The sequence below is a fragment of the Tasmannia lanceolata genome, unplaced genomic scaffold (genome assembly GCF_043159265.1).
Source record: "Tasmannia lanceolata isolate RefF3 unplaced genomic scaffold, GAP_Taslan_0.1 ptg000006l, whole genome shotgun sequence".
NCBI lineage: Eukaryota > Viridiplantae > Streptophyta > Magnoliopsida > Canellales > Winteraceae > Tasmannia > Tasmannia lanceolata.
In genome coordinates this window covers 18,191,974-18,216,508 of record NW_027518683.1, presented here as the reverse complement: position 1 = coordinate 18,216,508, position 24,535 = coordinate 18,191,974, and the positions used below count along the sequence as shown (strand labels likewise).

General features: G+C 38.3%; 2 protein-coding genes across 3 annotated transcripts; both read left to right on the top strand.

Moving 5' to 3' along the window:
* The first annotated feature begins 244 nt into the window (after positions 1-244).
* LOC143879990 (phosphatidylinositol:ceramide inositolphosphotransferase-like) lies at positions 245-10,814 on the top strand. Of its 2 annotated transcripts, none has more exons than XM_077382732.1 (12): positions 245-846; positions 942-1,031; positions 3,207-3,293; positions 3,488-3,556; positions 8,255-8,335; positions 8,759-8,830; positions 9,003-9,063; positions 9,156-9,258; positions 9,510-9,605; positions 9,704-9,750; positions 9,866-9,993; positions 10,577-10,814. In XM_077382732.1, the coding sequence occupies exons 1-12, from the start codon at positions 814-816 to the stop codon at positions 10,655-10,657; spliced, it is 948 nt and encodes a 315-aa protein (XP_077238847.1). In that variant the 5' UTR covers positions 245-813; the 3' UTR covers positions 10,658-10,814. The 2 variants fall into 2 exon arrangements, with proteins under 2 accessions (XP_077238847.1, XP_077238846.1); XM_077382731.1 differs by having other exon boundaries at positions 249-846; positions 10,571-10,814.
* A 5,794-nt stretch (positions 10,815-16,608) lies between these two features.
* LOC143879989 (serine/threonine-protein kinase BSK5-like) lies at positions 16,609-22,567 on the top strand. Its single transcript, XM_077382730.1, has 10 exons — positions 16,609-17,048; positions 17,123-17,343; positions 17,453-17,588; positions 18,032-18,165; positions 18,258-18,363; positions 19,171-19,256; positions 20,104-20,292; positions 20,502-20,666; positions 21,848-21,961; positions 22,111-22,567. Exons 1-10 carry the CDS (start codon positions 16,967-16,969, stop codon positions 22,354-22,356), a joined length of 1,479 nt encoding a protein of 492 aa, XP_077238845.1. The 5' UTR covers positions 16,609-16,966; the 3' UTR covers positions 22,357-22,567.
* The last annotated feature ends 1,968 nt before the right edge of the window (positions 22,568-24,535 follow it).

The following is a 24,535-nucleotide window of genomic DNA, read 5'->3' as shown; positions in this document are numbered from 1 at the left end:
GAGGCTGTCCAAACTTTAAAACGGGAATATAAATAAATAAGTAAATTAAAAAGGGTGACGAATTCATTTGCAGGCCGTGAGGCGGAGGACCCTAATTCAATTACCGAAAATATCGAAAAAGCCGTGGGCATTTTCGTAATATCATCTCCATTCTTTATTATTTTATTTTTTCTTAAAACAAGTTTAAAACACGAGGAGAAAAAATTAAGAAGAATATTTGCCCTTACTAAATATAAAATTCGCCCCCCTTACAATTTCCGACTCCCCTCTCTCTTCCATTCTCTTCCCCCCTCCTTTCCTATTTCTGCGTAGAGATTTTTTCCATTGTTTTTGTCCCTTTTTTTCAACTCTCTCTGTTCCGTGTCTAACAAGCTTTCTAATCAATCTAGCCGCCAAAGGAGAGAGAGAGAGAGAGAGAGAGAGAGCAATGATATATGAATAGAATCTCTGATCGCACTGTTATTCCAGATTACCGAGATTCTCGCAATTCCGATTCTGTTTTTAGGCAATTTTTCGCTTTGAATCGTGAATAATACAAATATATTGTTTTCGATCATAAATTCGATTTGGATAATCGGTTTTGGTGTGAATTCTAGAGAATTCTTGCTATTCGAAGCAAATCTAGGGTTTTTTTTTTCTTGTGTTGTTGCATAGAGAGGCGGGAAACTGCCGCTATTTCATTGTAGTTTATCTTTTTTTCTAGAAGCGATTTTTGGACGATTCTGATGAATTTGTTATGAGAATCAGTTGGAATGATGTCGAATCTAATCTTAGGGTTTTGAAGTAATATGGAACTGATTGTCAGATATAGAGATGACGTTTTACCTCGCTCGCGAGGCATCCAAGGTTCGTCTCTGCTCTTTGATTTCTCTCTCTCTTTTTTTCTTCTTCTTCTTCGTTTTTATTGATCTGATGATGGTGTTATTGTTTTTGGTGAAAAGCTTTTGAGAAGAGTTTCGTTGGAGGTTTCATTAGAGTTGCAACTACTGGCAGAAAAGTGGAAGCTTCTTCTTGCCGGATTGGTTTTTCAGGTTTTCTATTCATCTTTTTTTTTTTCTTTTTTTGGTCATTTCTAAGAAAACGGTAATTAGAAAAGTTAACACCTTTGGGATCTGATTTGTGTAATTTTGTCAGACGATTTTATTCCTGTTTGATGTTTCTCCTCCATGTTTATATTTGAATTTAGGGGTAGCAGAGTATCCATTTGTATTGTTTTTACCTTTCACAATGTTGGAAAATTGTTAACTTCTCTTCATAGAGAGGTCCTTCCTGAGTATGCTTATGTTAAAAATTTCTCTGCCTGAGTGAGGTTTTTTGGGGGTACCTTAGTTTTGGTAAAATTCGTAAAAAAAAAAAAAATAAATAAAAAAAATCGTACACCGGCACAGATTTGTATGGATGTCAGGGATTCAAATATAAATTCCCATGGTTCGGTATATTGAATTCCGTAGGCATTGCAATGTGAATCTAATGTGAATATGTTTCTCTCTCTTTATGTAATACTTCCAATAAGTGCTATCCTTTCGCGAATGAACACAATATTAAGCTGTAACTTCTTAGGGCATGTTGATTTATGCCCTGTTCGGTTAAGATTATGACAACCGATTGTGAGTTCTGAACTGATTATTGGACTCAAATGTAAATGTAATTTTCAGTCCAATAATAGGTTTGGCACTTACAATCGGTTGTAATAATCTTAAACGAACAGGGCCTTAGCATTGTAACTATAAAACATAGAAGCAATTCTTTAAAATAAAGCTGCACACTTGAAAGTGATACATCAAGACCTCTCTTTGATCAGTGGTTGAAGATTAAATCCTTAAGAGTTATATCTGAAGTGCTGGAAAAAAACTTAGGGGCTGTTTGGATACGCAGATTTTAGAATCCGGGATTTCTTCAAAATTGTAGATGAGAGACAAGAGAAGAAGCAGACCAGCCGTCGTTTTCTGATTTCTCACCCTTCTTTCCGTCAGCAAGAGTGTAGCAGATCATCCCATGTTTCCAGGTTTTAGAAATCTCAGGATGCGGGAGAGATTTCTAAAATCTGGATTTCTTACTTAAAATCCAAGAAGCACTGTCAAGACAGCATACAGCAGCTTGACATGAACCCTCTTTTACCCTGTTTTCAAACTAAAACCTGGATTCTAAAATCCGCGTATCCAAACGGCCCCTTAAGGTACGAGAACTACATGGTTTTCTAGATAGACTAAGTGGCTGCCTTGAAGTAATTCTGTAATTATAAAATATTATATTTCTCTTCAAAGAGAGGTCTTGCATGAATATTGTTGTGATGAAATTTCTCTGCTGGGTTAGGTCCTTTTCAGGGTGGCTTGGTTGTTCTTCAGAAAATTGTACTTTATAACAGATTTGCATGGGTATCAATGATTGAAATTGGTAAAATTCCCCCAGTTTGATCTATTGAATCCACTAGGCATTATGATGCAAATGTGTTTCACTATTTTCTCGGAATACTTCCACGTAGTCTCGTTGATTCAAGAAAGAAGACAATTTGAAGCTCTACTTTCTTACCACTAGAACCTTGAAACACAAAATCTCCTAAAAATGCAGCCACATGCCAGAAACTACATGCTTAGTTTTTCTTGAAGACTAAATTGTCTAGAGGATTAATTGTTTTTCTCTAAAGTGGTGACGAAAACTACAACGTAAAATAACTGCATGATTATCTTCGATAGAGACTAAGTGGGTGCCTTAAAGGTATTTGTTTTTTTGAACTGATACCTTAAAGTAGTTGTTTCTTCCTCTTTTCTCCATAACTATGTATGTCACCTCTTCGTTTAGCAAAAAAACACCATGCTATTTGGGAGATATCAATCCTTACTCAAAAGATACTGAGATTTCATAAACTCTAGAAATAACATTGTGCATGGTTTTTGTCAAGTAGAACAGACATTTCATTCGCGGCTTCAGAGTGCTACAAAACAATGTCAAATCTTCTGACTCTGTCTGTCTGTGTGTGAGCATCATGTTTTACATGGTTCGTTTAATAAAATTGCCGATTTGCCATGTGGAACTGACTTTGCATGTCTCTTTTTAAGATTTGTAGATATGGGGATATTACTTGCTGCGTTACTTATTCATGGACTTATAATATGATGGACCCGTTTTTTGCTCTTATTACTATTTAGTTGGAGGTGGTCAAGCAAGAATTGTTTGAATACTTATACTATGGTTTGCATCTATCACAGTATATTCATGGATTGGCTGCTCGAGGAGTTCACTACTTACATCGACCAGGACCAATCCTGCATGATGTTGGCTTTCTCATCCTTCCGGTATATGTTAACCCTGTTGAGCGACATGCATTTGTGTGTGTCCACACGCATTTATTATCCATTAGAGGAATTTGCATTCTTACACTAATATCAGCATCCCTGCTTGTGTCTACATCTGCATATGTTTGTGTATAAAGATTTTATTATTAGCTGACTCATTATCGTATTGTTTTCTTATATCGATATTGTTATAGGAGCTCGGACAAGAAAGAGCTTTCATCAGTGAGTCCGTATTCACCTTTATGTTCATCTCCTTCGCCTTGGTAAGGATCTTTCTCAAAATTGTAATTATCTCAATAGGCATAAGTTGCTATTTTATTAGCTAGAACGAGAAGTGAACGTATCCTTTTCTAGCTATAAAGAGTTTATAATCCTTGCCTTGTTTAATTTTCACTCAACTGTTATGACTGCCAACAATTTGACAAACTGAGCCTATCCGTACCTTTTTTTAATGGCATTGATTCTATGGCACTTTTGCCAACAGAACTTTGATATTGTTTTGAGTTTGTAAATTCCTTTTTTTTTTAAAAGTCAAATGTGTTGTTATTCTGCATAGTTTTCGTTGACAAACTGCGAATTACTCGTTATTTCTATGTTCCTTCTGAAAACTGTATTAAATTTCTTATGTTCTTTCATTTGAGATAAGGTTATAAACCAATTACAACTACCTGTTCGAAATGTTTGTGTATGTGCGTGTGCGTGCATGCGTTTGAACCCTTCCCTTTTCCCATTTAAAGACAACCATTTATGACACTAGCCGGTAACACTTTTGAAAATAAAACAAAATAATCAATAAAACAAATGAGTCTGCATACGGCTGCCCCCACGCCATCTCTCTCTCTCTCTCTCTCTCTCTCTCTCTCTCTCTCATGTGCCATCTGCAGATCTCTATTTTTGAACAATTTGAAACTTTGATTTCCAGCTGTGGCCTCAACCCCACTCCCTTGCTCTAAAATTCTTAATGAAAGAGACCCAACTTACAGCAAAAATTGAAGACATCAGCATATGGGATCTAGGTATTCAGAAGCCCCTTTCCTTTGTTCCGTTTATAGACAGTCTGTTAATACACATCATCCGGTAAAACTTTTGAAAATAAAATATAAAGTAATCAATATAATGAATGAGAGGTTCTAAATACGCCTGAACCCACCTCCACCTCCACCTCCACCTCCACCTCCACCTCCACCCCCACCCCCACCCCCACCCCTCCCCACCCCACCCCACGCCACCCCACCTCACTCACCCTCCCTCATGCGCTATCTCTAGATCTCTATTTTCGTGTAATTTGATATCTCTGATTCCAGCTTTGGGATCAACCCCACCCCCCCTTTAAATCCCCGATGGAAGGCCCAACTTACAACAAAAAATGAAAACATCAGCATATGGGATATCGATATTAAGAAGCTAGGTTTTTTTCTTGATGGGGTGGAGTTGGACGTTGCATTCATTATAGTGTCAGTGTTCATGGTAGTGGAAGCAGCTGTGGAAAGGAGATGGACTGATGGAGTTAAAACAACCCCAATGAAGAAGAAGGCAAAACTGAAAAAAGCAAAAAATACAACAAAGTTGTCTGAGAAAATTTCTCAAAGAGATGGTTGATCCTGAAGTAATTTTTTTTTTTTGTAGCTGTTCCACATAGAGATTTGGTAGTGGAACACCTTAAGAACATCTCCTCTTTAGTCCACCTTGATTTGTATAAGCATTTTTTTTCCCATTTTGTTAGTATCCAATGACAGATTTACTCTCCGAAGTTATAGTGATTTGCTCTCTGAAATATCTGGCTTGGTTTGTATAAAACTCCATTGGAAGGCTCTTTATCTAGTCCAAAAGCAGAACTCTCATTCCTCCAATGGAGTTTACGGAAGTAGACAATTTCATTACAAACACAAGAAGTGTTCCAAAACTCGAGCTTGGACGAGAACTCGAACAAGGTAAAGAGAGTTGACTCGGGTGAGTCAATGACGTGGTTAAATTTTCCTTAACATGGGTGAGTCAATGGAGTTTTGACTGACTTGGTATGCCAAAACTCATACTTGGACAATAACTCGGCCAAGGTAAAAGGGATTCAACTTGGATGAGTTAATGATTTGCTTAGGGAGTTTTTAAGCATCAGACACAGGAACCAATGCCACACAACAAAGCCGTCAGGAATGTGAACGGTCACAAGATGGTTGAGTTCTTTGATGATCCTCTTTCCAATGAATACGGCTAGGAATTGCTCGTTGGAGGTTTCCATCTCTTACACCATTGGTTGGAGCTTTCTGAACCTTCTAGGAAAGGGCATCCGAGCAACATTCTCTGCCAAAGTTTTTCAAGGCTGCTGCAAGAGAGATCAAGGAAAACCCTATAACAATGGTCTTGAAAATGAGTTATTGCTCTTCTAAAGTGCTTTCTTAGAGGCCAATGACCATCACATACTGTTCAATCATATTATTAATTGGGAAAGGACGGCGACCACTGGAAGGGGAACTAATGAAAAAGTTGAGCTCCCGGCAGGAAAACAATGAAGAATGGAGCACATTAGCATGCTTCCCTAAATTTTATTTTATAATTATACGTTCTACTGAATGGGGCACATTAGCACATATACTACATAGGCCGGTCATAAATACAGTTGAGATAGAATGGAGGGGTGGAATGGCCACTTTTCTGGGTGAAAATATCATTTCCCAATAAACGCATGGAGGAGGGAGTCTTGCAAATACTCAAATAGCTCATTTGGTTTTGATCCTAGCTTGCTTATTGAAGAAGCTAATTTGGGGTTTAAGTTTTGTGATTTGCAAATGCACAAATAGTGTTTCATCATTTTATTGTATGATGTCGAAGGAGCTAATTTGGGGGTTCAGTTCTCAACACCTAAGATATTGAAGCTAAAACTATGAATAACCTCCCCACTCTGTCCATGTCTTGTCACCTCATGTATCCATAGCATACTTTCCAGTACTGTTATTCATCTTTCTACTTGTTTCTCTCCGCCACTTAATTTTATTTTCTTGGGAAAGATACGGATATATTTGTTAAAGTATAAAAGATAAATAACGCCTCTCTCCAACAGCTTAAGCTTTTGGAGAAGTTGGTAAGTTAACATGGTATCAGAGCCAAAGGTCTCGAGTTCAAACCTCCCGGATAGCAAAAATCCACATGTGATGGTCGGCCCAAAGTGGGACAACATGTGCCACGTGTTTGCCAAGTGGGCCACACGTGCGGGGGAGTGTTAAAGTATAAAAGATAAATAACGCCTCTCTCCAACAGCTTAAGCTTTTGGAGAAGTTGGCAAGTTAACAATATTAAAATGAAGTGAAGACTGAAGAGTACAGCAGGATATCTAGTAACTGCTAAAGGGGAATGAGAAATTCCTTAAGGTCATGTTTGGATACCCACAAGATTTAGATTTGGATTTCTCACATTTGCAGTTGAAATTTGGAACTGGGTCAGATCCTTAGATTTCCATATCAGCTACAACAGTGAAAAAAATCCGATTTTCAAATCTGTTCTGCAAGACGTTATTTGGAAATCAATATTTTTGGCAATTACCTTCACCCTTGCTGCTCCTCGACCTTGCTTCTGAAGCAGCCAGACGTCCCTCCCTCTCTCCCTCTCCCTCTCCCTCTCCCTCTCCCTCCCTCCCTCTCTCTCTCTCTAGGATAATTGATGATTTTGTATCCAAAACTCAAATCCAAATCCAGATACAAAAACATGAGGTATCCAAACATGGCCTAAGTTTCAGACAGGAGTTGCAAATAGCTGGGACTGGGTCAGTTATAATTCAATGCCCTGCTTTGCCTTTCTGTAAGCATCGGCAGTCTTTTTATTGTGGTGGATTAGGCCAGTGAGTAGCACACCATGAGCCAATGTTTGTGATAATGTGATCGATCCAGGATTCTTTTTTCTTTTTTTTGAATGGTAGCCAAATTTTATTGCAACGAAAAAGACCAAGATGGTATTACAAGGGAAAAACAATAAAGGAAAGACAATCTGGATACAAGTGAAAAACAATTGACCGAAATGGTCAATGCATGATTCTGTTTTAGTATGTAGTATTTACTCATCATGATGTCAGATGTCTTAAGAAAACTTCGCTCTTTTCTGTTGCCAGTTTTGAAGTACAGACTCATTTTCTAACCTATAATTTCCTCTTAGCTAAAGTAGGAACCCCTTAGAGTTATGTTATTTGTGCGGCAAGGTAATTACTGCCCTTGGCGTAATCCTAAGCAGTGTACCTAAATGTGGATGTGGGCTAAAATGCGGCGAAAGAAACTTCTAGTTGACTCGGCGTGGCCCAATCGAATACTCGGGCGATGCAATCATAACTCGGGAGAGTCAAAAGGTGTTTTGATTGATTTTGTAGGGCAAAATGTGGACTTGGACAAGAACTTGGCAAAGGTAAAGGGGACTCAACTCAGGCGAGTTAACGATGGCACGGGGGAGTTTTGAAACTATGATCCTATGTTTTACATTTTCTGTTTTTAATAAATTCTAGTTCACTGTTTTTTTTCTGAATGGCAAAAAAAAAAATCTACTTCATTGTTTCAAGGAAATTTATCTTGTTTTCAAGTTGGCCTTTTGATTCTGGTTTCTTCAACTGTCATCTGACGGGGTTCCAAGTCTGGTACTGGGAAGGATACATAATCTATTTAATTTTTATGTGAGATGAAAACAAAATTGCAAGTCATGTATTTCAGTGGTGGTTTTGAGCAGTTTAGAGGCATACTAGCTATTGGTCCACTGATCATGTTCCCACTGTTATAGTAGATTTGATACATCTATAATTTTCGTCGTTTTGATTGTATTATGTCATATTGGACTTTGTTTCATTCTTCTAAATATAAGCACTGTTTGTACCTTTTTAATATTTATATACTCCTTTCTTTCCTACTAATGCAATGCTATGCTGATGTAGTGATGCCTACTTGCATTCTGAATTTGTTATTAGTCTGATAATGGTGTATATTCTGCTGCAGTGGACTTTTCATCCTTTTGTTTTTCAAATCAAGAAATTCCACACAGTTCTGATCTGGCGCAGGATTCTGGCATTTCTAGTTGTGAGTACAGTGCATATTTACTGCTTTTGTTGTTTGTAGATCCATTCAATCCAATGATATTTTTTGAACCCCTCTACTGCTAATTTTCTAGCCTCGAGAGCTCTTACGAGCTGACATCTTCACCAGGCAGCAGAAAACTGAGTGATTTACCTGCCTATATGTCACAAAAATGCACCATCATATGGGCTTCTTGATTCAAAAGAGTCATCAATACCTAGAAATGTTTCCCAACAATCATTGGCTTGCAATGTTGTGTTCCATCATTGTGTTATATCATGGGGTAGCACACATGCAATATACTTTCTATTTGTGCATATATTCATAGCTCAGGGGAAGATATGTTGGTTCTCTTAAAACTATGTGAGAATAAAATGCGAGGAAAAACTATGCAAAGTTGTGAAGGCATCTCCTTGTCTCCTGCAGGCTTCTCAATGTCTACGAATTATTACATTTTATTCTACCCAGCTTCCTGGTCCAAACTATCACTGCCGAGAGGTAACATCTTATATGATTTGCTTGATCTGCATCGTTTACGTCCATGTGTAAAGTTAATGAGGGCTAGGCATGTGTTTTGCATCTAGATTTGGAAAATCGTATATTCTGGCTTATAGCTATGCCTATGCTTGATCCAGGAAGTTACCATAATCAATTCTTTTTGCATCTGTAGGGATCTAAACTTGCCACACTGCCTCGTCCGGACAATTTACTGGAAGTTCTCTTAATTAATTGTGGGTGACGCTTGTTCTATTCTTGGTTAAGCTTTGGCCTATCATTTGGGAAGTGCAAACCTTTAATTTATTGTCCGTTCCAAACTGTGCAGTTCCCAGCGGCATCGTATATGGTTGTGGCGACTTGATTTTTTCATCTCACATGATCTTTGCACTTGTTTTCGTTCTCACATATCAGAAATATGGCACTCTAAGGTATTATCACATGATATAGTTACACGTGCATTTGATCTAATTCTTCTGGTTTGAATTGCGAACCTGCTAAAATATTCATACTAGATCAATTGCCTTCAGCCTTCACGAGTCATCTTTGCTTTTCATGTTTTTTTCCATTGCACTTGTAATGCCAAATGGGGGTGGAATACACATGGGTTTTTTATGTTTGGAATTCTAGTTTTTTGGATGATTTCTAGTATTGTATATAATTTTTTCTCATATGATTCCAGGTATATCAAGCAGCTTTCTTGGTTGCTTGCTATTATTCTGAGTTTCCTAATTATAGCATCGCGCAAACATTACACAGTTGATGTTGTTGTTGCATGGTGAGATGTCCCATCCTTTTGTTTTTCCATTCGGAAACATTCATTATCAGTCCAGTTTTGGCTGATGTGCAATCTGACACGCCCATTTTTTTTTTCAGGTATACCGTGAATTTAGTGGTATTTTTCTTGGATAAGAAACTGCCAGGTACATGTTTGATCGTATATTATTGTTGTCCCCTTTTCTTCTTTTTTGCTTTTCTATTTTTAATGTAGTATTATTAGACTGTTTGTAGTGACTCTTGGATGTATCTCCAATGCAGAACTTCCTGATCGTACCAGTGGAGCCACATCTCCTATGCTACCTCTGAGTACTAAAGACAAAAATAGCAGATCCAAAGAGGAACACCACAAGCTTCTGAATGGGAATTCCGGGGATATCGTTGACTGGGTATAGCACATTTATAAAAGTTCATTTTATTGAGTTCAAGCAGATTTTAAAAAATCTAAAACTTGCTTCAATTTGATGAAGGCCCGTCTGAATAGACTCAAAACTGGCTGAGTAGGCAAATACTTGATCAAGTTGAGCTAAGAAGCTCGTGTGCAATTCTCATCATTAATCGATCAAATTCTTCGAGCACATCACGTGTTCGTTTTAGATTATGGCAACCGATTGTCAGTCCCAAACCTATCGTTGGACTCAAAATTAAACGTTAGTGTTGATTGAATGTAATTTTGAGTCCAATGCTTCAATCGGTTGACATAATCTAAAACGAAGAGTACCTAGGTGTTAAAAACTTAAAATACGATCAAAACTTTTTCAAGAAGTTGGTTCACCTGTTACCCTGATTCCTTATAGATTCTGAAGCTCATGATTTCTTTTAAAAACAGGAATTTATATAATTCAGTTTAATTTTCTCAACTTTATGTTTCACGTTGCTTGTTCTTGCTTTTCCCAACAAGCGATCCTCTTATTTTAATCAAGCCTTTTCCATCTCTGTTACTCACACTCGCAAACCTTGGTTCAGAGACAGAGAACACAAGTCAATGGGAAGCTTCTCGAGGATGGTAATGGAGGTGTCCATGCTAATGGTCCGATGATGAATGGTACCTAGATGCAAGAATGTGACATTGACATTCGAACACAGCAATGCAATGCGCTATAAACACAAGTAAACTTTTGCTTGTTTGTTTATCATCTCTGGCTCAATTTGTATTTCAGTGGGACTGTGATTTCTGTCTTTTGTCATAAATACAGTTTTGATTGCTCCTCCTCAAATGGCCTCATTTACATCATCACATGTATCTCCTGAGTAGTTTTCTCTGCCATTTAACACATCTCAGTCAAGTAAAAATGGGGTCCTGCCAAGAGAAAGCAGTAACTGTTGATTTTCAGCTCCCATTATCTATGGCATGTGATGTCTGTTTGGCAGGTGACATGTGGGATGGCCTCATCATGCTCTTAACGTTTTGGATTGCATGTAGTCCCTAGTATCATTGAATTCATACATGTAAAATATAAGGGTGTCAATAGACCCACATCCATTGAATTCATATCCTAAGGTCTACAATTATTTAGGGTCTTATTCCAACATCTTTACAGCCTAGACAACAAGAGGAGAGGAATTATGCTGTCACGAATAGAGACATATATAAATAAATGAAAACTCTTTACAACCTAGACTCAGAAAGTAGAATACGAAAAGCACTCTGAAAAGGATCCGACCCAGCACCCGATGGGAAGGGGTTCCATCGACAGCCTTAATAAAATAAGAAGGAAAAGGGGAAGAGCACAGTACTTTGATGGTAACCCTACAATCCACATCCAAAGACAAACATTATCTTCTCTGCCTTATGGCCTAAAAAAAGGGAGCACGTGATATCTCTTGACAAAATGCATCTCCTCTCTTCTAACTTCTAAGCTCTCATGTACCATTTTTCAGCCTTTGGAGAGTGACACACATGCCATTCTATATTGTTGCCTTTGATACATATATATATAAGTTTGGAAACATGTGATTTAATAGTAGAACGTGGTTGGGCAATATCCAATCCAAAAAGAGAGCCAGTTCGACAGTAGGCACGTTTGATGCACATGGAATGCGAATGAGGGAGAGAGGGAATTATTAATTAAGATGTGGGTTCATGTGTCATGACAGATAGAATTTTAGGACAACATGTTGGGTGTTGTTATTTGTTTTCTTTAGTGGTTGGTGGACCAATTTCTACTACTGGATTCTCCTTCAATGTTATGTAAGTTGGATTGAAGTACGGTTATTGTGATGGTGGTAATTGTTTGAAAATTTAACCCTTTGTAAGGTTATTTTAACCCATTATATTTATTTTCAAAACATGTCTCTATTTTTAAGGCCTTTCCTAGCAAATTAATATAAAGCAGTCTTTATTTTCAAAATAGATGGATGAAAGCATTTTCCTAAGAGGAAAGTATTCGCTCAGATAAGCTTATCTGAGCTATAACTCAAAAACACATGTGGCCCTATATTTTTTGGGGGATCCAAAGCATTCATTTGGAAGGCCCTTTTGTGGATAGGGTGTGTACAAAAAATCAGCCCTATAAGATTATCATAATCCTGCCATTTCTGGAGGGAAAAAATGGGCAGAAATATGGACACGCACTGTCTGTCCATATTCCCCTCCACCTTTGCTTGGGTTAGGATGATCGTACATGGCTGATTTTTGGTACACCCTATCTGTGGAAGGGCCTTCCAAATGAATGCTTTGGATCCCGAAAAAATGTGGGGCCACATGTGTTTTTGAGCTATAGCTCAGATAAGCTTATATGAGCTAGCTCAAGAACATTTTTAACTGATATATGGCAATATGGTTCTAATCTAATAAAATGTTAATTTTGTAAGGCTGCTGATATGGGCACGACCTTATTTGGCAATGGGGTGAACTAACCTTGTTTAATATTTTCTAATCAATTATCAAAGGCTGATGAGAGCTTTTTGGGAATCATCAATAGCCTTTCAACAGTTGGTTAATATAAATCTAGGATCAGGTTATTCAATTATCTTAAATATTTATTATTTTAGAATGCTATGATTATATATGCAATTGATCTAATCAAACTATTTACATAAATATTGAAATTGATCTAATCAGATCTAACCATGCAATTAATCGATCTGGGCCTAATCTTCTACTGTCTTTCCGGATGATCAAATCTTTAATGTGATAGATCTCCTGATGATCCGTTAGATGACAGGAGACCAACCGCTTTATTAATAGAAAACCAACTATTAGTGATCCATCCACGACAGAACTGTAATCAGTCTAATTATTCTTATCTAAATCAATTTAATTAACCATTACTCCTCATATAGTTAACTTAGAGCTACACTAAAACATCCATGTCTAACTAGGATACTGAGATGCAATGATTACCCTCAGTCAATGAGTAAATATGATAATATAATTGTTATTGTCGAGTGGGGGCCCGCCTAGGTATGGGACAGGTCTAAAGGGTCTTGCCTAACGTGTTCCACCATCAGCTTTGGAGCTTTTGGTGTATTGGTTATGTACCTAATATTTGGTATCGGAGGAGCCACCACGTCTCGTGTTCGGGTCACAGAAGGGAGACCTATGAAGAGGACTACGTGGAAGGGCTACCTAGAAATAAGCCAGAGCGAAAGCCGCCGGACTGAAGTTGCCATAGAGTGGGCCACTGAGGATGGGGGATGCGGAAGCATGTCAGTATGTTACGGTCTTGAGTGGGGGCCTACCTAGGTATGGGACTGGGTGGAACCCAGCATTGTATGAGACAGGTTTAAAGGGGCCTTGCCTAACGCATTCCATCTAGAACTTATAGCGTATTGGTAAGATACCTAACAATAATATTTAAAGCATAGTAAAGGAGGAGAGTTTGAGTCATTGTCAAAACATGGTCGTACGAATATCAGTTCCCTAAATTTATATCAATATAAGCATGGTGGCACAAAAGTGGGGATTAGACCTCACTTCCTCTCTAGAGGGTCCCAATGATCAAGTCAGTGGGAGTGTTTGGACTTAAATCTGTGGATTAGCTGCTTTTCATAATATCCCTGTTTCAATCAGACATCTTTCTTGTTAAAAGGTTTTCACTATCACTTCCATGGTATGCTAAGCTCGGGCAGGTCTGCGCGATTCCCGGCCGTAAAACTCCCACTGAGGGCTGATTTTTGTCATTTGTCTCATTGCTGCTGATTCTCAAGTGGGGAGTTTTCTCTGTGTGAGCTCGCCATCAATACTACTACTACTACATAAGTACATCACAATGTAAAGAGAGGCGTGTCGATGTTCTCCCTTTAAAACTGCCATCATCAATGTGGCTTGTCTCAATTTCACTTTCCACTTTCCACTTTCCACTAAGAAAAAAAATAAAAATAAAGGGGAAGGCCTTTTTCATTGTAAAAATGAAGGGGTGGGGTTGATGATTGTAATAGTAAGGGGAGAAGGGAAGAGTACCCCATCTCCTACATATTACCTTTTTCTTACTTAAAAAAAGGAAACCCAAGTTCTGATTGGAATTTCAGCTTCACGCATTGCAGGTGTCATTGTAATCTATAGTGGTTTGTGAGCCATTATTTGGCTATCTTTTTTTTGCCATCTGGATCATGGCTGTCGAATGATAAAATGTCTTCATTTGATAGACAGACTATGGGATTTGCTAGGAACCATCCCAGAAGGCATTTTCCAGGCCTTCTGTTGCATGAGAGAGCAGGCCACCTCATGGATAAGACAAAATCTGTAGAAAAGTGAGCCTATGTGGCTGCTTTCTCAGGCAACTGCTGGCCCACGAAATGCCTTCTGCGTTGGTCCCTAGCAAATCCCAAAAACTATGTTCCACATCTCCACTACCATGTTTCGATAATGTCATATTGAGATGAACTTCATTATTTAACCAGCTGTCCAAAGCTATTATAATTCCCAAAAAGCAATAAGAAAAGACAAGCTGAGTTTGTCTCATTATCAAAACATGGCAGTGGGGATATCAGTAGCTTATATAATGTTCCTACCACGAATAAAATCAACTTATAATAATAACCTTATTTGCATTTAAGGATGGATTTTGGTGGTATCCAAAGACGCCGCTGTAACATTTCCTCTCTAATTGAAGGGTTAGATTTTTCATATCGGGTTATGGACTTATGGTCCATCCATGTGGTGGGCCACTAGACCGACGGAAGAGAGGCATGTGAACCATATGCGTGTGGAATGGCATTTTAAAGGCTGTTTGGATGTAGGAAAGATTTTTATTGGAAATTCTTTTTCCATTGGAAACAAAATGCCATTCCTTTTGGGTAACTCATTTTATATAATTTTTCCCAAATTCAAAAATTTTCCTTCTTTTCAACGAAAACTGCAACCTTGCCTCTCAATTAAGGGAATTGCTAGCGTCGCAAAAGGCATTTCACGGCTGGTCTGTCGCATTTGAGACGAGCCACCTCGTGAATGGAGACAAAAGCTGTTGTCTTCATTCACGAGATGGCTGGTCTGACATGCGACAGAGAGGTGGCTGGTCTGACATGTGACATACCAGCTGCGAAATGCCTTTTGCAACGGATCCTAGCAAATCCCCTCAATTAGATATACGTATCTGTCTATTCTTCATCATCATATATTCGAGGTTATCAACAAACCTATAAAGGTGAATTTGACTTTAACAATTGAATACTTTATAAATGTAAATTTTTTTATCTATTAAATGGTAATAGACACTTCCTTCTTTGACTAGAACTTATCTTTTCAAGGATTCATTTTTTTATCAGATCTCAAATTTCTTCATTTCCCACAATCCATTGCCCCCTCTATCCGCTTGATAAACTAATATTCCATGAAAATAAAATTCACGGTCGCCAAACATTGCCTTAGTAGTTGCTCGCTCCCAGTCTGGATTGTATTTTCCCCTCCTTAATTGCTCTCTCCCATAATTAGGAGAGCCTGTTTGATCAAACCAATGCTGGACCCACAAAGAGTGATCGTCTACTTCCCACTGTGGTCCCTACTATTCTATTGGGGACCCAAAGCAGTCGTTTGGAAGTTAGATTGGTGCATCTACTTATCAAAAGACAACGGTAACAGGCAATTTTTCGGACCCAGATGGGAACATGTATGTGTAATCAAAGATCGTTGTTCTTGTCCAACATTATGTAATGTGACCCACATGGGATTGATCTTATCACACGCATTCACGATAAAAGAAGTACAAAAATCATAAAAAATCAGCCTAAGAGACCTTTTCTCCCCATCTTTCTTGTCTAAAATGGCTGCAAGTAATTTGAAAGAACTACTTTTCTTCATCACGAACTCTTTAATAACTTAATTCAATTTACTACCTCATGAAAAAAGTAGTCTAAGAAGATGGATCCACACCTAAGGTCCAGTTGCCGGTCCATAAACGCCATGTCAAAGGCCGAGTTTAGAGCAACTGGCAGCAAGAGATTTGATGATTAAGGAGTGTCTCTACCGGCGGCGAGGGAGTTATTTGATCAGCGTTCCTCCATAATTATAAAAAGGAACTCTTGCCAAAGAAGTCTTCTACTTTGCTCTATTAGCAAAAAGAGTCTTCTAGTTTGATAATTTACAAAATAGACTTACTCCATTTTTGTGAATTTTGCAAATAGGTCATGTCATCAATTTGTGACAAAAATACCCACGGTGGATTGTTTTTGACTCGTTAAAGGACCAAAATGTCCTTACAAGTGAAAAGACAGAATTTGCCGGGAGATGATAAGTCCGCCCCTTTTGATTACTTGGGACACCCAACAACAATGTATCAATGACCGCGGAGGGGCTGATGTACTTTAGAAGGATTCAATGTAAATGTGCCCACCCATAGATACATGAGGTGTAAAATGGTGAGTTGGAGGGACCCTTTCTCAAAACATATTAATGGCATGACAACGGGCATCTGGTCACAAATTGATGGCATGACCTAATTTGCAAATTTGGAGACTCTATTTGCAAATTGTGACTCTTTTTGCAAATAAAGCAAAGTAAAAGACCTCTTTTGCAGCAAAAAAAAAAGAAAAACATATGATTTTTTTTTTTAAACAAAAAAGAAGCTGAAAAGAAAAAGGCAAGACAAAGAAAGAAAAGCAGAAAGGCAGTGAAGGAATGATGAGGTGTGTGGGGGAGGAGATACAGAAAAGCAGAGAGCTGAATCCAGAAAGGATTAATACCCCTTTTCCACCTCCTCTCTTCTTCCCCATTTTCACTACGTAGTGATACACACACACTCAACCAAACCAAAAGAGAGAGAAAAAAAAAAAAGCAGACCCATAACTAAAAAAGAGTCAAACCTTGGATCCACAAAACCCACTTTATCCAAACCCCTCTCTCTCTCCATCAAAACCAACCCATTCCCTTCAAAAACAAAAACCCTCTTCTCTCTCTCTCTCTCTCTCTCTCTCTCTCTCGCAATGGGAGCTCGTTGCTCTAGATTCTCTCTCTGTTGGTGGCATTCCCATCTGAAACCCACTGATCTTGACAACTCTGATCTGGGTATGTATTATCTTTCTTTGATTCTGAAACTAATCTTCAATAAAATGGGTTCTTTATTTTCCTTTTTTGGGCAGAAAATGGGGCAAAAAACGAGCGAGATTCATTACCCAGTTTCAGTGAGTACAGCTTAGACCAGCTTCGGATCGCCACAATGGGATTCTCAGTGGAAAATATTGTTTCAGAACACGGAGAGAAAGCTCCTAATGTTGTTTATAAAGGAACTCTCGAAAATCATCGCAAGATCGCTGTTAAGCGGTTCAACAAATCCGCCTGGCCCGATTCTCGCCAATTCCTTGTTAGTTTCTCTCTTTCTCTTCCCTTGCTTCTTAGGGTTTGGCGTTTCTTTATGTTTTCTGGGTTTTTTGTTTTGAGTGATTTTTTTTTTTTTTTTTGGGGTATTGCAGGAAGAAGCTAGATCTGTTGGGCAGCTTCGGAACGAGCGCCTGGCGAATCTGATTGGTTGTTGCTTTGAGGGCGATGAGAGATTGCTCGTGGCCGAGTTCATGCCAAATGACACTCTTGCAAAGCACCTCTTCCATTGTAAGGTTTCAATGGATCCCATGTCATATCATTCAATGGTTTCTTGTGTATTAGAAAATATTTTATTGAAATTTGTAGTCTATGAATATGGTTGAGTATGCCCATTTTTTCCATGTGATGCGAAATTATCTTGCATTTTCAAGAATGGTAATGTAGTCTATGATAATCTGTGGTTGAGTGCACCCATTTTTTCATGTGATGTGAAACTATACGGCATTGATGGGCATTTGGGCTTTCTTAATCTGCCAATGCACAGAAGAAAAATGATTCTTGCTCTATATAGGTTTGATCTGGTATGCGAGAATTAGTTATCTTATCATGCTACCAGAATCCAAAACCATATCTTTCTTTTGAAATCGTCAAATTAATACCTTCTTACTCATTTTGTTTCAATCATTTGAATTCCGACGAGTGCCTTTATGTTGTTGATTGAAATGATTCAGGGGAGACTCAACCTATGAAATGGACAATGAGGTTGAGGGTTGCTCTTTATTTGGCACAAGCTTTGGAGTACTGTAGCAATAAAGGGAGGGCCATATATCACGACCTCAATGCTTACAGAGTTCTATTTGATCAGGTGAATGTCCTTCTGATTCATTTATGCTTCCACATTTACTATTCAGGTGCTTTTTCATTGGGTAGGCCTTATAGTAAATCAGCACTTGACAGGATGGTAATCCCAGGCTCTCATGCTTTGGTCTCATGAAGAATAGCAGAGATGGAAAAAGCTACAGTACAAACTTAGCTTTCACTCCTCCAGAGTACTTGAGGACAGGTATGTACGTCTTTGCAAAAATACTCAAGTTTTCATCAGTTCAAAAAAAAAATATGTACATTTTTTTCAGATCACTGCCCCCCAAGCTACATGTTATCTAATCGCTTCAAAATGTTTCTATCCGTATCAAACATTTCAGTTTTAGTGTAAACGCTGTTGTGAATTAGGCACGGAAGCCACACCTATGCCCTACCAAGGTCACAAATTCTAAGATCCATATACAGGTAGAGGTGCCTAGACTAGAGTTAAAAAGGTTCAACTGTGATAGTAGGTTGGTTTAACGGTGTCCCGTAAATTGTTTGTGTAGTTAATTTATATATAAATGTTCTGTTTGATAGATTTGATGGTTGGGTACAGCCCTGGTAATGTTTCAGCAGCTTCAATTAGTTAGCAAACATATATAATTCTTGTATAGTTTTACGTATCAATTTGATGCAGGGATAGCCAAAAGCACTCCCTTTTTATCTTTTACGGAATGACGTTGATGGTCTTTTTCTATGCTACTATGGATATAGATTGATTCCATGTGCAAACGGGTTTCATGCATTTGGTTTGAAGCTTGTCTTATCAGAATTGTACATGCACATGCTAAACATTCAATGCAACTAGCCTTCATTACCATTTTATCCTTCTGAAAAGCTGAAGGCTTCCTTGCTGACAATTTCAATGCAACTAACCTTCATTACCATTTTATCCTTCTGAAAAGCTGAAGGCTTCCTTGCTGATAATTTCTAAGTATCATTTTTAATTTTGTATATACTCGTCACTTAGTTCTTACTAAGCTAACATACTTTTTATGGTTGGCAGGGAGGGTAACACCAGAGAGTGTGGTCTACAGCTTTGGCACTCTATTGCTTGACCTTCTTAGTGGAAAGCATATTCCCCCAAGCCATGTAAGATTTTCCTTTATATATGTGGAAACTCATACAACCTTTTCACTTGGAAACCTAATTTGGTGCAGGGCTATAAGCTGTAGCCATGTCCAGATAATTATTTCACTGCCATGCCCTCTAATGGCAGGAACGACAGTCGTATGTACTGCTGCTTTATGTTGCAATAGATCTCCTAGTTCAGAGTTCTTTCCACCCTTAGTAGTTCAAGTCACTTTTTTTTTAAGTTTGTGGTTTTAAATGATGTTCAGATGCACATTTTTATAGACATTCCTTTGTCTATCATATCATCTTTAAAGTATATGTTCACATGTAAAAACTGAATATGCAACATTCTTATTCCTGCCTGGTAACTAATTATTGTCATTTAGGTAGTGAACAGTTAGTAGTTTCTGGGAAATTCTAATGTGATCAAACTTTTGAGGCTTTTAGTTTTTGCTAGTTGGCAATTCACTAATTTCATATTCCAGGCCATGAGTCCTCAGAATCTTGCATTTAGATTATCTGTTTTCATGCTCCACAATATGCATAACCACTATCTTGAAAGTTCTTTGGGTTCAGGAAGTACAATTTGTATGAAAGTAGTACTCTTGAATAAAATGGTTTTTGCCATGTGATGTACTTCACCTATTCTAGTAATAGATCCTAGTCTTCTTTTAGTGGATCTACCTGCAAGCAAAATAACTGTAAGGTCAGCTACTGAAAATTGGCAGTGGTTTTCATTGCATTCGTTTCTTTATATTCAAATGCTTGCGATACAACTAACTTCTATTGTAGACTTGTAGTTGCTTTTATCTTTTTCAGATTCAGTGATATTGAAGTTTTCACTTCGCACACATCTTTGTGGCAGGCACTTGACCTGATTCGTGGCAAGAACTTTGCGACGCTGATGGATTCTTGTTTGGAGGGTCATTTCTCAAATGATGATGGAACTGAATTGGTGCGATTATCTTCGCGTTGTTTGCAATATGAAGCTCGTGAGAGGCCAAATGCAAAGTCACTAGTGATTGCTCTTACTTCTCTTCAGAAAGAAACAGAGGTAAACCTTAAAGTTGGAATGAATTTTTATTAATTAGTACTCAGCTTATTATGAACTGGATGCTTATCTTAATTGACTTCTTAAATGCAACTTTCAGTATTTTTCAACAAAAAGAAATGTAATTTTCAGTACTATTTTTCAAACTATTGTCTGAGTGATAATGGTCTCCAGGAAACTTACATTAGTACTTATTCGGTATTATATGGCAGGTCCCATCATATGTTTTAATGGGAATTCCACATGGAACTGCATCCTCTATGCCGTCATTGCCTTTAACTCCGTTAGGTGAAGCTTGCTCGAGAATGGATCTCACTGCCATACATGAAATATTGGAGAAAGTTGGATACAAGGATGATGAGGGAATAGCCAATGAGGTCAGCACCATAGTTTAGCTTAAACTTCTGTTTCCTGTAATTTAATGCAAAATCTTAGCTATATCATCTGTCATTTTGCAGTTTCACGTTCACGTCTCTAGAGCTAGCAATCAATCATAAATAACAAAAAAAACCGCCCTGTAGTAATCAATTATAACCAATTTTTTTCGTCATGTCCCACTCACACCTACAGGTGTTGATAAAATCAAGTGAAAGATGTTTCCGGAATCAGGATTCCCTTGGAGTACATAATTTGTTGTATAAAAAAAAAGGGCGGTCCAGTGCACGAGGCTCCCGCCATTGCGGGGTCTCGTGCACTGGGATTCGGATATTAGTTTTTCCTGTTATTTATTCTTGTAATATCTACAGTTATATCTAGTAGGCCTCCAATATAGGATGCTTTCCCTTCTCAACTCAACTCAACTAAGCCTTTGTCCCAAACTAGTTGGGGTCGGCTAATGAATTCATTTCATAGAAGAGTGGCAAAGTTTACCGTCGGCTGCCAACCTGACGCCGACCCTCCTCTATCCTGGCTTGGGGCAGGCTGTGAAAAACAGAGGCGGAGTTATGCTTTGCCTTCTATGAATGCTAAATTTTAAGCAGCTGTTGGTTGTAGTGGCAATGCTACCATTGAGCTGTTAAAGAGTCCATATTTGGAATTTGAATTTGAAATTACCTGCTTGGGAAACTTATCCACTACCTGGTAGTATTGCTCAACTGTAGGAAGAAACCTCTACAGATGGATAATCATCAACACGCTATAGTTGCAAATATTCATTTTACTTTCTAAATGGGTTAAGAATTATTTAGTTTTACTGACAGGGAACTTCCACTAGTTCAAAAATTAATGATCACTTATGTCATAGTTATTTGTGCATGTCTACCATTGCAAGAATCTTCTAATTTAAGGCACTGTTCCGGCTTCAAAAATTCATGGGTCTTGGGCACTTCAGGCCCTAAAACCGCTTATTTTTCACTTTCTGTTGCCATTTCCACTTTGACGACCACTCCAATTGTCAGAAGGAAGGCACTAACACCGCTTATTTTCCACTTTCTGTTGCCGTTTCCTCTTTGACGACCACTCCAATTGTCAAAAGGAAGACATGTTTAATGCAGACTAACATAACATAGGTAAATAATTACTGTAGTTTTGACACTTCTAGTTCTTGTTTGTCCTGCAGCTGTCCTTCCAAATGTGGACCAATCAAATGCAGGATACCTTGAATTCTAAGAAACAAGGGGACTCTGCTTTTCGGGCTAAAGATTTTGGAACTGCAATTGATTGCTACACACAGGTTAATCATTCAAACCAAATTGCCTTATATCCTTCTCAGTGTTTATACCAAGCTAGTTTCATCTGCGTTAGTCATTTAATTGCTTGTATTTGTAAATAAACACTTGTCCCACTCATGATGAATATGATTTTGTTCTCGCCTTAATGTAGTTCATTGACGGTGGAACCATGGTGTCTCCCACCGTATTTGCTCGCCGCTGCTTATCTTACCTCATGAGTGACATGCCACAAGAAGCCCTAGGCGACGCAATGCAAGCCCAGGTGGTGTCCCCCGAGTGGCCCACCGCCTTCTATCTTCAAGCAGCTGCCCTTTTCAGCCTCGGAATGAACGATGATGCTCAAGAAACTCTCAAGGACGGCACTTCCTTGGATGCCAAAAAGAACAGCAGAAACTAGAAGTGTATAGGTTTTCTCTTTTTGATTTCTTGCTTTTGTATCTATATCCATCTTCCATTTTTTTTTTCTTCCATTTCAGCTTCTGAGTTTTTATGACAGTAGGGTTCTTATGAATTTATTTTTTTTTTGGTATTGAAATGTTTATGATGACATCCGGATCTTCAGAGGCTTTTGCACATTTTGCTAGAGGCAGCAAAAATCATTTCTGTGATTTCTAGACTTGAAAGATATTTGTTCAAATGGAGTGTGTCAAAAAATTATTCCATCAAAGAATCATATGATTTGGAAATCTTTTATCTGGAAATGCTTTGACATTTTCAAATATAACCAGAACTCATTGATCATTACCACTAAAATACTAAGGTAAAAAGACAGTAATCTCACATCTTCTGAATTTAAAATACCAGAGTCTAGTGCTGTATTAAACAGTGGCCCACCTGCTATAATGGAAGATTATTCAATTGCAGCCATCCACCATGCAATAAAAAATGCTTTCAACGGTCGGAAATTTCGTAGTTTATAGTAATTGGTTTTAAAGGAAAGTTTGGGCTTCTCATGGACCCATTTTGTTTCTACTTGTAAAAAATTATATCTTGTTCCTTTAAAAACACAATTGGGTCTCCTCTGCCTGATGACTTTGAAATGAGAAATGCTAAAGAGACTGGTGACTATGCCACTTCTGGGTCCCACATGTGTAACATAGATGTGACTGGGGCCCATTGTTCTGACCCATAATTGGATGAATCTAGCCGTTAGATCCATCAAGGCCCATTTAGGGTAAACCACTGATTTTTGTAGTCCTCGACCACCTTACAGGAGATGTACTTTTAAACATGGGACCCAGTACCCCAAGGATTGGCTTATAAGGGTCTAAAAGATCAACGGTCTCGATTACACTTAGTTCCATTAACTGAACTAAGTTTTGATCCCCAGAGGAAACTGTTCTTAATTCCTCGAAATAATTAAAGAGCAGAAAGGTAAGATGGCTCGCGTAAAAAGAAAAGTGGTTACTTGTTATGTTATGTAATGCTTATTCCTAAATTCAAGAAAAAAAATTAAGAAGGTAAAATAAAAATGCTTTAATCTAAAAAAAGTGATTCTCTTTTATACATGTAAAATTTGTTTGGGGTAATAAACTAGTCATTCATCCACATTTCAGACGTGAGCCTTAAAGACATTCATTGCCCTTCAAAACAGACAAACGGAAACAAGTTTCTCCAAATTCTTTTTTAACTGTTCATAGAAATGCAGCAGATATTAGATGGGAACCTAGGGGTGCAACTTGGGTCGGGCTCAACCCGATTTTGGCTAGGGTTGGGTTGGCATTTCCACGGATTGGGATGGGTTGAGTTAGGGTTGGGAAAGGCCATTCCGATTTAATTTCGGGTTGGGTTAGGGTTGAGGCCTTGGCAACCCGACCCGACCCCAACCTCCGTCCTATAATCTTATCTTGATTTTCTTTAGGTTATTGTATGCTTCTGTTTGGTCCGAGGTAAAACCGAACCAACCCGACCTGATTTTGGGTTAGATGGGTTGGATTAGGGTTGAGAGATTTAGAGGCGGGTTGGGTCAGGGTTGACCATCCTCAACCTGAGGCTCTGGTTGGGTTGGGTTAGGGTTGAGGGAATGCCATCTCGGGTTGGCCCCGCAACTCGATATCCTAATAATTTTCTACTATTAAGATGAAAGACCTTAGACAGAAGAAGGGTTGCAACTTGGGTCGGGTTTAAAGAATAAAAAAAACCGAAACCCAAAACCTGACCCGACCGAGCTCTTATTGGTGTGCTATGATTTTCTTAAATATCTCCTAAATTACAAGTCAAATTATTTTCAAGTATATTGATATAATTGCTTTCACTAAGGTTGTCAGATTTGTGATGTGAAGATTTGTTGTTTTCTACAATCTTTAAAATTAATTACTATAAACTAAGGGAAATGATTTCAGCGCTCCAATGTTTTGATAAATATTAGCTCGACAATTATTTGTCGTGTAGCATTTAAAGGGCTTTAAGAGCCTTTTGAGAACCGTAATATCCTCTGACATCTCTTTAAATACTAGCACATGTTTATCAAAACACTGGAGCGCAGAAATCATTTCCCTAAACTAAACATTAAAACCCAGACCCAACCTGAGAGTATCTGGGGTGTGGTCGGGCTTACAAATCTCGGGTTTTCCCAC

What these genes read in the sequence shown, in the direction of transcription:
- LOC143879989 (XM_077382730.1), top strand. Translation starts at nt 16,967, where the DNA reads ATGGGAGCTCGTTGCTCTAGATTCTCTCTCTGTTGGTGGCATTCCCAT. An exon ending in TCTTGACAACTCTGATCTGG is followed by an intron (nt 17,049 to 17,122) that starts GTATGTATTATC and finishes TTTTTTGGGCAG; the next exon opens with AAAATGGGGCAAAAAACGAG. An exon ending in AGCATATTCCCCCAAGCCAT is followed by an intron (nt 19,257 to 20,103) that starts GTAAGATTTTCC and finishes TCTTTGTGGCAG; the next exon opens with GCACTTGACCTGATTCGTGG.
- LOC143879990 (XM_077382731.1), top strand. Translation starts at nt 814, where the DNA reads ATGACGTTTTACCTCGCTCGCGAGGCATCCAAG. An exon ending in TCGCTCGCGAGGCATCCAAG is followed by an intron (nt 847 to 941) that starts GTTCGTCTCTGC and finishes TTTGGTGAAAAG; the next exon opens with CTTTTGAGAAGAGTTTCGTT. An exon ending in GGATTCTGGCATTTCTAGTT is followed by an intron (nt 8,336 to 8,758) that starts GTGAGTACAGTG and finishes TGTCTCCTGCAG; the next exon opens with GCTTCTCAATGTCTACGAAT.